We start from the raw sequence: 14,101 nt of genomic DNA, 5'->3' as shown, positions 1-14,101 counted from the left end.
CTGTGACTTGTCTTTGGTCACCTCCATCAGTAAATGTTTATTGAACCGAACTGTAATTACTCCTTGAATCTTCACATTATTCATTCAGTCATTTACACACTAACTCATTCATTCATTCATCAACAAATCAGTGAGTGTTTATCGGGTTCCAATTATATGGTAGATACTTCCTTGCCCTCCTATTCATCATTATTCATACTTTGGTAAAAGCAACTCACATCCTGATTTCTACTAGTGGAAAAAAAGGGGGAGGTTGTACAAGTGTTACAGCAACTAATGCACAATAATTGAAAGTCTTTTTCTCAAATCCACTAACTATAATAATACTAGCTGATGTTTGTTTGCACATTATGATCTGAAAGGTGCTTTTAATTACATTGTTTCTGCACAATGGAGGGAAAGACCTTAGAGACTACTATAAAAGGAGAAACTGTGTAACTTGTTGTAACATCTTGTCAGCTAGCAGAGGCCAGACTTCAGATCTCCTGAGTCCCACCATATACTTTGCTTTACTAATGCTTTGTTTTGTGTGAAATTTCAAACCTTTCCATTGGATCGGTAAACCATATACCTCTACGAAACCATTCCCAATTACAAAATGTCCACTATTGTATCTTGAATTAAACATAAGCATGGGTATTACTTCCATTAAAATGGAATATATGTTTATTTCAGTTGCAGCCATTTTCAGAGTTGAGTGGTAAGTCCTTCAAGAATGTTTGTGATTCTGGATTGATGATTGGAAATCAGATAAAACAAAACGATAGAAGCATCCAGTTTGAAAGATCCCTGTCCCATTTCAGTTATTTCAGTTGAGGCAAATCCCCAGCTTCAGGAATAACCTTTGCTTCCTGAGAAACAATCTGATGTGGAACTCAGGCCACCAAATCACACATGATTGTTTTTTAGGTTGTTGCCAACAAAGTGGGTGGGAAGAAATAGACAGTCAACCTCAAACTAATAAAACTCATTCGTGCGGGTCCTGTCGCTCCAGTATAAAATTTTAGTTTTGGAGATTTCACTCCTCAGCTTGTTAATTCAGCCACGATAGAGCAGACAGCAAGGTTGATGGAGGAAGAAGCAGTGTTGGGGTCAGAGTGGAGGCAGGCTTTCCTTGGCATTTTAATTTACTCCAGGTCTTTAACCTTCAAGCAGAACCCACAAACCACAGGAAGGGAGAGAGATCAATAAGCACCATGTGTGAGCTCGGAGCTTTTCAAGTTCTTCGACATCTTCTGAGCCTTTCTGTTTCTCCTCTCCTTAAACATGCAAACCCCATACCAAGACAGAGCAAGGCTGGCTCCCCTGCTCCACTGCCTTCCAAAAGAGCCTTTATTCTTCAACTTAATGACCCGGCTGCCAGCATTTGTGTTCATGCTGGCAGCTACGCTGAAATGCACGCACCAGCCAAACAGTCCCACTGCCCAAGCCTGGGCTGCTCGTCAGCAACCAGTAACAAAGGGTTGAAACTCAGGTTGGAGCCCGTTTTACGCTGATGAAAACTGTTGGAAAAGCAGTTGTGAAATGGGCCCCAGATTCTTCTCCCAATTGAATATTAAAGTTGTTTTTCTAATGGTACGGACCCCCGGCTCCTGTGTAGCAAATATTAACACCTTCCTTATTTTATAACATCCCAGCTTATTCATTGCTCATGGGTTTCATTATGTCATAAATTTATTTTTATCTTTCTGCCTTGTAGGTTTAAAGTAAAGCAGCCCCCACCCAGCACAGGACTGAAAGTGACTTACAAACCTGGACCTGTAAGTCCTATATGTCATCTGTTGTGTGTGCTTGCGTGCATGCAAGTGACTATGTATAGGTTTCCAGTGAAGTGGGCTTTGAAACCATTCTGCCCATTCCTTTTAAACTATGTAGAAGTCTACTGTTTTTAATATCATAAGCAAAAGATTTCTCATAGTGATACAGTATGTGGCTTGATGGCATTCATTCCATGTAGTAACCATGAGACCAATCCAATGCATAAACAGAGTTAAACTGCCAGCTATAGAAACAATTCTGAAGCTCACCTCACTTGTCCCAATATTACAGTTATGTACCATTGTATAAAAACTACCTTTTCAAAAAGTAAATCCTTATGCGAAGTGAAAAATAATTATTCCGTTCTTCATATTTTACGTAAATCTGGTTTGCTCTCTTGGTATTTGTCAGAGAATATTATTTAATGCCATACTAAGAAATCATATGTGTTTATTTATATTCATTTATTTATTTTGAGACAGAGCCTCACTCTGTCACCCAGGCTAGAGTGCAATGGCATGATCTCAGCTCACTGCAACCTCTGCCTCCTGGGTGCAAGCACTTCTCCTGCCTCAGCCTCCTGAGTAGCTGGGATTACAGGCGCATGCCACCACGTCCGGCTAATTTTTGTATTTTTAGTAGAGACAGGGTTTCACCATGCTAGTCAGGCTGGTCTCGGACTCTTGACCTCGCTATCCACCCGCCTTGGCCACTCAAAGTGCTGGGATTACATGCATGAGCCACTGCGCCCAACCAAGAAATCGTATTTATTAAACTCATCAATTGCCTCATTTCTCCAAAGATCTCTAAAAATACAAAATACAAAATGTCAACCTGTTCTGACTTTGATACATCCTCCAAAATGGCATGTTTAGTAAAAAAAAAAAAAAATGCATATTAATAGCATATTCTCACTTTAAATTATAATTTCAGAAATATAGGATGATGTAAACGTAAGTTCATCTTAAATAAAGTCACATTTGTCTTTATCAGTGCATCATCTGACTGCTTTAACACCCCTTTTACTTCATACTTCACTCAGCAAATTTTGAGTTCCTCCCGTATGCCATTTAAAGTGGTCAGGGCGCAGAGGATGTTAAAAATGAGTAAGACACATAAGAAGCTTACAGAGCCAGGCACATAGTGGGTACTCAAGAGGGGTGTGATTGAATGACAGAATGAAGTGAGTTAGTCTGGCAGATGCATGACCCATTCATCACAGATGCGAAGAGTGCATAGGCCTGTGAGAACAGTGCACAAAAGTATCCAGTCCTGTTAACAAGCACCCAATGCTCCCTGAGTCTGAAGCTCTTAAAGCAGCCCCAGTTATAGGCTCACACAGAAGGGCTGGTTTGGTGTAGCGCAAAGTCAGTTGGCTTCTCGTCACGACTATGCCATCAAGCAGTTCAGTTAATGCTCTGAGCCTTGTTTTCCTCATCTGTAAAGTTCAGACCAGATTATTTCTTAGCCCCTTCTAGCTGTAATATGCTCTACAGAAAACAGTATTATACAGGCTGAAACTCCAAACAGAAACATTTTGGGATTATATCCACTAATTCATGAGTACTCTCCTGAAGTAATTCATCACTGTACTGTGTCAAGATTTCAGAACCTTCACAACATAAAGCAAAAGACAAAAATCAAAACAAGCCCTTCTTCCACTGTTCTGGGAAGTTAGCAAATCTCATTTTAATTTAAAGTAGGGATTATGCCAAAAGCCAAAATGGCTGTTGGATCAACTTTTATAGGTACTAAAAACCCAGCACGTAGTCTTTGAAGCTCACTCTATACTATAAGGTTTTTTTAGTTTTTTTTTTTTTAAGTTTTTGATAGTAGGTTTCGGCTCTGGCAAAAAAATATAATCTGTAGACTTCCCCATATGTAAATCTAACCACTGTTCAGCTTGGTGAGTTGCCAACACTAAATGAATCTGCTCAAAGCCTGGGCAAACCTGTATGATGGCAGTATTCCAGCTCTCTTCATGCTGAATTTCATCATTACCCAGCCCTGCTCCAACTGCTGGACTTGGAGGAGAAGGGTCTGCTGCTGGATATCCTCCAGTATGCATATGCTCACAAGTACATTGTTGAAAAAACTGAAACATTTTCCAATTCGACTATTTATAAAACTATATTGAAGAAAACATTCCATTTGTATCTAATTGCTTTTCATGTGGTAGTTTCAGATTTATTTTTTTCTAGATAACTGTTCCCAAGTCTGCTTTTTAACCCACCTCCTGGAGAGGCAACTTAGAAACATAAATAGCTCTCTCTTTGCTGGCTAGTGTTCTTTTCAAAGAACAAGGCAAGACGCCCATGCCTTGCTGTGTTCCTTCTTCCTTCTGTATCAGGTTTCTTCTTTGTTGGTGCAATCCTCTTCCACGGGTTTTCAGAACTAAGCAGTTGGGCATTTAAACTAATTTTGTCTCCCTCTACTGGCTTCATTATTTTATGCATCCTGCATTAGGAATACCCTAAAGTCACGTTTGTCCAACCCATGGCCCAGGACGGCTTTGAATGCAGCCCAACACAAATTCCTAAACTTTCTTAAAACATGATGAGATTTTTTTGCGATTTTTTTTAAAACTCATCACCTGTCGTTATTGTTAGTATATTTTGTGTGTGGCCCAAGACAATACTTCTTCTAATGTGGCCCAGGGAAGCCAAAATATTAGACACCCCTGCAAGGAACAGGGTAGGAAAGTTATGGTAGTCACCAAGTCTGTTAGATGAATTTTTTTTTTTTTTTTTTAGATGGAGTTTTGCTCTGTCACCAGACTGGAGTGCAGTGGCGCGATCTCGGCTCACTGCAACCTCCGCCTCCTGGGTTCAAGCAATTCTCCTGCCTCAGCCTCCTGATTTATATTTATATTAGATTAAATTTATCTTTGTCTGCAGTAGCCGCTGTTGCAGATTTCACTACTGAAAGTCACTACCGACATTCAAAAACTGGCACAATTAGGAGTATTGCAAAATTTTGCCTTCAGTTCCACTTCCAATAACCTGGCATTTAGCTTCCTTATGCTTTTTCCTAAATAGCACCTGGTTTGCCCCTTCAACAATTTACCCTGGCTCCCCTTTACTTAATGGAATTCTACCTTCATTATGAAGTAATTCTGCTAAATGCTTATAATAACTACCATTTGTTAGTGCCAAATTTATAGATGAAGAAACCAAAGGTAAGAGAGTTTAAGTTAACTTGCTCAAATTCATATTATTAAAAGCAAGGTTTGAACTCAGAGTTGTCTGGTCCTAAAGCTACCTTGTGTCTTATAGGTGGCAGCTGGTTTGCAGACAGAACTGAAGATAGAGTTATTTGCCACGGCTGTTGGAGAGGATGGGGCCAAGGGATCAGCACACATCTCTCACAATATCGAGATTATGACAGAGCATGAGGTTCTGTTCCTACCTGTGGAAGCAAATATCCTTTAAAGTTCAACTTGAGTAATCATATATAGTGCAGAAATTACACGAGTGAGGAAAACATGGAAGTCAAAATGCATCTCTACTTTATTAATTCTATCTTCAAAATCAGAGTTAAATTTATTAAGACAAAGAGCATCTTCATTCATCTTTGAAAGCACCTAGCCAAATCTAAAAAAATACCTGACACATAGTATATGTGCAGTAACTTCAGATTGAATAAATGTAAGTGTTATTGGCTATCTATGGAATATCAGACAGAATAATAAAACAGCAAGCATCTACCACAAAAAAATTATAATTTTATGGAAGGATAGGAAATACCTTCTTATTATAAAGGTTGGATATTCACTGAATTATGCATGCATTCCTCCTTATCAGTGTCTTCAGCCAAACAGATATTAGATAGATATCAAGAACCTATTACCTCCAAGGCACTGTATAAAATAGTTTATCATATATAAAAATGGATAATTGGACTCTGTCTTAAAAGGTATTATATAATCTAGTAGCAGAAATAAAGTCTTCACATTTTATTTCTATTTTGTACTTTCTCCAGTGGCATGAATTGTGTGCTGCTTGTGTTACAGTTCTCTATTTATTTGATTTTTGAGCTGGATCTTATAGAATGTGAAAACTTGATTGACGGGAACTTTAAGTAAAAATAATGAACAAAACCATGGCAACAGGAAAGCTCCAGGTGTTTGGGATGATTGGCAGGGAGTTCAACTTGCCAAAAGCTTGAGTATTAGGAATATAGTGGGAAAGTAGGTTGGAGTCAAGTTATGAAAGATCTTAAATCCTTGGCTTGAATTTTATTATTTAAGCAGCAGTGAACCACTGCAGATTCCTGACCCTGTGGGTGATATGATCAGCATATCTTTATTAAGTTGAATCCAGTGTTATTGTGCAGGACATGTCAAAGGGGAACAATTGGATGTGTAAAAGTACCATTAGAAGTCTACCTGAATGGGCCATGTGTGAGGACAAGAACTGGGAGTGGGGGAACAGTCAACATAAAAGAGGGACATGAATGAAAGACATGGTGGGGGAAGGAAACTGCAAAATCTGAGGTAGAAGCCATTGATGGATGGAAGAAAGAGGACATCGAGTTCAACTCCAAAGTTTTGGGCTGAGGTAATGAATCATGGATATGTAATATTAGATCTCAACTGAGAAGTCAGAATTGGAGATATAATAATTTTAAGCATCGTTTACACAGAGGTGATGGCTGAATGTATGGGCAAAGAACAGAAATCTGGAGTCGGTTTAGGGAGCAGGAGGAAGAAGAGCCAGTGGAGACAAAAGCAGCAATTAGAAAATGATGAAATACTTCAGAAGCCTTAGGAAGAATTTCAAGGAAAAGACGGACACAATTGACGGATGCTATTGAGATGTCAAAGAAAATTCAGATTTAAAGTGTTAAATTTGGTTGGGATAAAAACTAAATTGTAAAAGGTAAAGAATGACTGTATTAAGAAAGCAGAAACATTAGTTATGGATATTCTTTCAAGAAAATTTATTAAAGGAAAGAGCAAGAGAATATGTTACTCAAGGATGCAACAGAATATACAAAGGATTTTCAGTTTAATGTAGACCTACATGTTTGTAGGTTGAAGAGAGTGGAGCAGAAGATATATATTAAAAATATGAATGAGTAGAAGTGACTGAAACTGCAATATCCAAAACAGGGCAAAAGAATAATAAAAAACAGAGCTGAAGGGTTAGTCTTGGCAAGGGAGAAGCTGAAGATAGCTGATGATTCAGATATTCCGAGGTGAAGGAGAAAGTTCAAGGAACTTGTGTCAGATAGCACTGATGTCAATAAATGAAGTTTAGTTCATTTGTTCATTTATGCTTTCAAAGATGCCGAAACGCCTGCCTTTATGTAGCTTACATTCCAGTGGGAGGACAGACAATACACAAAGTAAGTAAACCATAAACAATGATGGCAGTAAGTACAATGGAGCAAAATATAAAATAGGAAAGGAAAGTCCTCACTGGGAAAGTCTCTCTCCCTTCCTCTCACCTTCCTCCCCTCCCTTTTTCTTTTCCTTTGAGTAATGATGACAGGGTTTTTCCATTGTGACAGAAGGAAACTAGCCAAAGAACTAGTTTTTTCCTCTGGGAACTAAATCAAGTGCCCTTACCCTCTCCACACAGGTTATTAGATGCAAATACCTGAGTCACTGCTGCTGATCATAGCAATTAAATCATTTGTATTTATAATAAATTTTCTATTTCCCTGCTTATAGATTAGAGAGAACCTGTCAGACACAGATAAAGGACAAAAAATCTTATCAGATCTTTTATCTACTTACTTCCAATGTCAACAATGATCTGTCCCTCTCACCACCAAAAAAAAAAAAAAAAAAAAAAAAAGGCATGAAATCTGATGTATATGGTTTGGGGCTTGACCATACTGATGGCTCCTTATAGAAAGCCAGTCACAGTTAGGAGAGAAATGTACACTAGGGAGAACAGAAGACATTCTACACATTGGCATATCCATCCTCTAACCCCCAAGCCTGAGCATGCAGAATTTGCACTGGATAGACAGGTACCTAAAATTGAACTAATGTTGCCAGAGAAGAAATTCTATGATTCTAAAATGTTATTTGGGTTTATATATGCAAATAATTTAGTCATGAAAAGCACAGCCCTTAACAAGTATTTTACCAGTTTTAACAAGCAGCAATTATGATAAACGACCAAAAGACTTTCCCCAGGGAAAAGAAAATTCAATGGTCCAGAGAACTTCTACAATTTATTCCTCCACACTTGGAGTCTTCATGTCTCGTAAAGTTTCTCCACATTAGGTACAGTAAGTAATAAATGGGAATTTGATTGTCAAGCATTCAAATTTGAGGTATTAGACCCCAGGTTTCTTCCCCTCTTCTTATAGTCAGAAACCTATAAGCCACCTGGCCTGAATGAAGGAAAATATTTGTTTAGGCTGGGGCCGGTGGCTCACACCTGTAATCCCAGCACTTTGGGAGGTCGAGGTGGGCGGATCACGAGGTCAGGAGATCGAGACCATCCTGGCTAACTTGGTGAAACCCCGTCTCTACTAAACAATAGAAAAAATCAGCCAAGCGTGGTGGTGGGTGCCTGTAGTCCCAGCTACTCTGGAGGCTGAGGCAGGAGAATGGCGTGAACCCAGGAGGCGGAGCTTGCAGTGAGCCAAGATCGTGCCACTGCACTCCAGCCTGGGAGACAGAGCGAGACTCTGTCTCAAAAAAAAAAAAGAAAATATTTGTTTAAATAACTATACTAGTTACTTCTTTATATATATTATAAAATGTAATCCTCATGCAAGGTAGAATTCAGTGCTTTATAACCTAATCTTGGAAGAGACATCCCATTATATTTACTGTATTCTGTTCACTAGAAGCCAGTCACTAGGTCCGACCCCATACTCAAGGGGAAGGGATACACAAGGGCAACACTGCCAGGCCCTATGTAAGGGTTGGGCTCAGTGACTGTTACACAATGTGTACTGTGTTCTAAAACATACCAGGGCTGCTTGGATCCCAAAAACCTCAGAAATAAAGAGAAAGGACTTGAATATATGGTGATACTACCTTTAAGAACCTTAGCCCCATCTCAAACTTAAGAGCTTAAATTGTGAGGAATGGGGGTGGATTGCAGATGGTAACTGTAAGCCCATATGGTTTCTTCATTAAGCTTCTGCTCACAACCTCCCTCTCTTTCTGAAGACTAATCTGGCCTGAAAAGGCTGCATTGAGCAGGCTCATCATTTACAGCTAAGTGAATAGAGTCCTATATACAGTCCTGTACCTACCAACAGATACCATTGCTTTCCTGGGCACTGTCCTAGATCTCTGCTGGAGATTTGCTAGATATCTTTAGAATGAGATATAATTTATGACATTTGCCATTGAGAAACAATTTAATACCAAATATACAAAGCACCTAGCTTCCAGCCAGTGAATTTCAAAATTTTTAAGCATATTTTCTCTAAGTGGATGGATATATACATTTTTAAAAATAAGCCTAAATGTTTTACTCCCAATACATCATTCAAGAGCCTTTTTTTTTTTTTTTCAATGGAGTCTGGCTCTGTTGCCCAGACTGGAGTGCAGTGGCGCAATCTCAGCTCACTGCAATCTCAAAAGGCTTTTCTTTATGGTACTACAGAATTTCTATAGGTAACTTACTTCACAATATGCAAGAGATATTAGTCATTAAATGGTTTTTATATTAAGGATTATATACAGCCAATGGCTGACTAAGGCAATGAATACTGACTTAATGACTAGAAATTTGCCTGGCTTAAAATTTACTTTATAATGCACCTGTTGACCTTAAACTTTTAGAGTTAAAGAGTTTCAAGTATTTTGACCAAAAATTGTAACTTGGCTAGGTTCTGTACATGTCACTTTATCATAAAAGTTCCCCTTCTCTTCGATTAGTATAACACTTAGCAGACAGAAACATCTTTACATTCCCTAGCACTATCAGGCTTTTGAGTTATAAATGGTGGCAAAGCTACGGGAAAACAGCAACTTTTAACATAAGAGTAATTATTGATGATGTATACATCTCGAATGCCCTCCTGGAACTTGTTTTGGTTTGGAAACCATCAAAAATGTTACTAGAAAGTGACTTTTACGTTCTGATGAGCAACTCTAAGAAGGATATTGAATCAACTTCTGTTCTCATAAAAAATTAAATTTTTTTTCAAGAATTAACTCCTCTCCCTGGTGGCAGAAATAGCTGCCTAAACAACACTGACTCCTTGGAAAGCACCTAGAATGCATTATCCTGCCTGCCTATTCTCTTGCCTTCATAGTTATGCCTTCAGAAACTCTATACCAAAATTCACTTATTTATTCTGCCCAACAAATAACACCACTGCATCCCTTACTCACTTCAGTGATTGTGTTATGCTCAAGAACATTAATACTTGTGCTTTGGGACACAAATCGGCAAGCCACAAGAACTGCATCTCTGAGCCTAGGAAGAAAATGGTGGCCCCACAACACAGTAACTTGGTTGAAATGACCAAATTCAGACAAAAACCGTAGTTTTAAATCTTTGGGATTAACAACAACAAAAAAGATAAAAAGCAAAACTGTCTCAAGAAGATACAGAACATCTAAACAGGCCTGTAACAAGAAGTACGATTTAGTCATTTATAAACTTCCCCCAAAGAAAAGCCCAGACCCAGAGGTATCTGTCAATATCTTTTCCTAGAACATTCCCCAAATCCTTACCATGAAGATATACAGTAGACAATCCGTTGAACAACATGGGTTTTAACCACTTGGCTCCACTTTTATACAGATTTTTTTTTACTATTATTATTTTGGAGATGGAGTCTCACTGTGTTGCCCAGGCTGGAGTGCTGGTGGCACTGTCTTGGCTAACTGCAATCTCCGCCTGCCGGGTTCAAGCGATTCTCCTGCCTCAGCCTCCTGAGTAGCTGGGATTACAAGCGCCTGCCACCACACCCAGCTAGTTTTTTGTATTTTTAGTAGAGATGAGGTTTCACCACGTTGGCCAGGCTGGTCTGGAACTCCTGACCTTGTGATCCGCCTGCCTCGGCCTCCCACAGTGGTGGGATTACAGGCGTGAGCCACTGCACCCAGCCCAGATATTTTCAATAAATATATTGGAAAAATTTTTGGAGATTTGAAACAATGAGAAAAGTTTCAGATGAAAAAAATTAGGAAAAAAGTAGTTATATCATGAATGCACAAAATATATGTAGATACTAGACTATTTTATCATTTACTGCCATAAAATACACGCAAATCTATTATCAACATTAACACACACAAATACAGATCATACATGGTGCAATTCACAGTTTTGAGAGAAATGTACAATAATGTAAAGATGCAGTATTAAATCATAGCTGCATAAAATGAACTGTAATACACAGTATGTTACTGAAATAATTTCACAGCCACCTCCTGTTGCTATTGCAGTGAGCTCAAGTGTTGTGAGTATGCACTTAAAATGCTGTGACACTAATCACCTGTGCATGAACAACTCATCGCCCCAGTAAACTGCATATCACAGTGCTCCCAAAAAGCACAGAAAAGTGATGACATTACAAGAAAAAGCTGATGCTTGATAAGTACCACAGATTGAGGTCTGCGGCTGTGGTTGCCTGCCACTCCAGACAGACGATTCATTTTATAAACAGATGACATACACTTATAGTATTGATAAACACAGTAAATATATTTTCTCTTCCTTATGATTTTCTAAGTAACATTTTCTTTTCTCTAGCTTACTTTTAAGAATACAGTATACAATATATATAATACATCAGTCAGGCTCCCAGTCAATAACAGGCTACTAGTACTTAAGACTTTGGGGAATCAAAAGTTATATGCAGATTTTTCACTGTGCGGGGCATAGGGGTGGGGGGGTCAGTGCCCCTACCACCTGCATTGTTCAAGTGTCAACTATATATATGTACGTGTACGTACACACACACACACACACACACACACACACACACACACGAGTGTATTAATTCCTCAGAAGCCCAGCCAGGCATCTTAGCTTGGCTACTCTTTAATTAGAAACAACTATTTTATTCAGAAAAGTATAAACAGTTGGCAATTAGAATCTTCTTATATACAGACATAACTTGCAGAAGGTTAAGTCTGAGGAGGCTGTTCTGGGTAATTTTTACAGTCCTTTTTAGCTCTAAGATCCATGATACTGCATTTTTATGGCCAAAGGGCAATCAATTATGCACCTGGTTGTCTCAATAGGCAGTAAAACCTAATATAAATAAATGACAAATCATCTGCCATAAAAAAATACGAAAAACTTTTGAAATGTTAATTTCAACTCCAATCAAACAAATACCTAATTAAAACAATTATTTATTCCCTGCTAGAATATAAAGGGAACAACAAGCTTGAGCTGCAAGGCTCAAGCTTTGAGAGCACAGAAAGATTTTTAAACTAATAATGCATTTTAAGTCCAAGAAATGGAGCCAGCCCATAATCTCATGTTGGAATTCCCTCAGGCAAAGCTGGAAACCACATCCTGATATCATCTGCAATGCGATCTTCTGTTATTTGGTATTTTTAAGATGACGCCAACTCTTCTGTGCTTAGTTTAGGAGTCCTTTAAAGGAAAAAGTTGAAAAAAAAAAAAGATACCACATTTCAGTTCTAAGTCAACGTTAGAATCAACTTCTCCCTCTTTTTCCTCTTCCTCTTCTTCTCTTCCAAGTGGCTAGTAGCATCAGCAAAAAACATAACTTCACTTTTTGCCTCGCATTCCCTCTTGAGATAATCAAGACCAGCCATATTGAAGCCGATAACATCCTGGAGTGCAATACAAGAAATATTAAAAAATTTTCTCCCACTTCAATTCATTATAGCAGCGTATGAGAGTTAGGGCAACCAAAGCTTCAGGTGTTGTTACTTATCTTTCCCTCATTGAGAACTTTTCTTGTTTGTTTTTTCTATTCCTACTAATTCTAACAAAAACTATCTCAAATATGGATTTATCGGTGGTGGGTATTGCTAAAGAAAAAGCACAGCATACTATACTATTTCTAAATCACACTAGGAATTTGCCTCATTATTTTATCTCTATACAAAGACACTTACCCGGACTTGGCTGACTTTTGAAATAGTTGTTTCCCTTAATTTTTCTATCACTGGCACAAGCATTTGATTGCTAGTGATCTGTCCAAAGTGAATCCTGATAGAAAAACAAAACACAGCCATGTTGCAGAGAGGTTCTAGCCCTACCTAACCCTTCTAGAAACAGTAAACAGACACAATATCAAAGCAACAACAAAATATACATTATAGAAATGTTTCGAGCAAAAAAAAAAAAAAAGCCAAAGACGTTTCTTTCTCTACTATTCAGTTCAATTTGATGACAACTTAAAAAATACTGTCCTAAACCTTATGACACATTCAACTCATTTGCAAAGGCTCTTCTTCCAGCCCAGCAACCTGCCAGTGGCTACAGATTTTGACAGTGGTACTTTAAGGAAAACTCAAAGACAGAATGAGCCTTCTAAGAAATGCTAACTTAACAAAGATGCATTAATACTTCTAATAAAGCCACAGCAAAAAAGAGACATTCATGAGATTCAAACTCTGACCAGAGTACCAAGATATCCTTGATGACCCTACCATACCTGTCAGGTAGTACCCATCCATAAGCCTCTGATACGCTGTAAGTATTCACAGTGTTACTCGTAGAACCAGCAACCCTAATTCAATAGCACGTATGCCATAGCAGTAAAAGAAATTGTTAGTAACATGGTTAAATATGAACTGATGTCTTTACAAGTTGCCCCAAATTATGAATATGGCAACAGAACATATTATTCTTCTTCTCTTGCGACTATCCTGGATAGAGTATAAGAAATGGAGGGTTAAGAATCATAAAACCAGGCCAATTCACCAAATACCTATTTGGTCAGTTCACTACATATACCTGTTTAACTATTTGGCATTGGCTGACAGTTTTTGTCTTCATAACAGTATTTGAAGGAATGTTCAATTTGTCTCCATCCCTGTTCTCTGCTGTAACCGCTTGAGAATGAGGGTGAGAGATGAGAAGAATATCAAGCCTTTGTACATATATTCTTCTCAACTACCTATTAACAGAATCTTCATAATTAAGAATATAGCCTAATGAACATATTTGCTTTATGTTCCTTAGTTTACCTCTATATATGCCCCTACATTTCCATTTGCACCTGTAGAGACCAAGAGAAATAAACTGACTTTCTTAAAATGTTGGTATAAGGACAAAGCAAAACCTGTTAGCTTACACTAAACACTTTAAAACAGGAATGTCCATCCTTTTGGCTCCCCTGGGCCACACTGGAAGAACCGTCTCGGGCCACACATAAAATACACTAATGATAGCTGATGAACAACAACAACAAAGAAATCACA

At 38.3% G+C, this 14,101-nt stretch overlaps 2 protein-coding genes across 7 annotated transcripts in view; one reads left to right on the top strand and one right to left on the bottom strand.

The window, feature by feature from the left end:
* SPAG17 (sperm associated antigen 17) overlaps positions 1–14,101 on the top strand; it is a 231,700-nt gene that overhangs the window by 213,775 nt on the left and 3,824 nt on the right. For all 3 annotated transcript variants that reach the window (XM_016924818.3, XM_513687.8, XM_009428331.4), the window contains 3 exons: positions 1,700–1,760; positions 5,034–5,178; positions 7,860–7,999. In XM_016924818.3, coding sequence (XP_016780307.3) covers positions 1,700–1,760; positions 5,034–5,178; positions 7,860–7,999 — 346 coding nt within the window. The remainder of the gene's footprint in view (positions 1–1,699; positions 1,761–5,033; positions 5,179–7,859; positions 8,000–14,101) is intronic.
* Positions 11,735–14,101, bottom strand: part of WDR3 (WD repeat domain 3) — a 30,390-nt gene continuing 28,023 nt past the window's right edge. For all 4 annotated transcript variants that reach the window (XM_524820.6, XM_009428315.5, XM_009428326.5 and 1 more), the window contains exons 26-27: positions 12,791–12,884; positions 11,735–12,502 (exon numbers count right to left, since the gene is read on the bottom strand). In XM_524820.6, the coding sequence (XP_524820.3) occupies positions 12,347–12,502; positions 12,791–12,884 (250 nt within the window). In that variant the 3' untranslated portion in view covers positions 11,735–12,346. The remainder of the gene's footprint in view (positions 12,503–12,790; positions 12,885–14,101) is intronic.

This window comes from Pan troglodytes, chromosome 1 (assembly GCF_028858775.2).
Source record: "Pan troglodytes isolate AG18354 chromosome 1, NHGRI_mPanTro3-v2.0_pri, whole genome shotgun sequence".
Taxonomy (NCBI): Eukaryota; Metazoa; Chordata; class Mammalia; order Primates; family Hominidae; genus Pan; species Pan troglodytes.
This window is presented reverse-complemented; position numbering and strand designations above follow the sequence as displayed.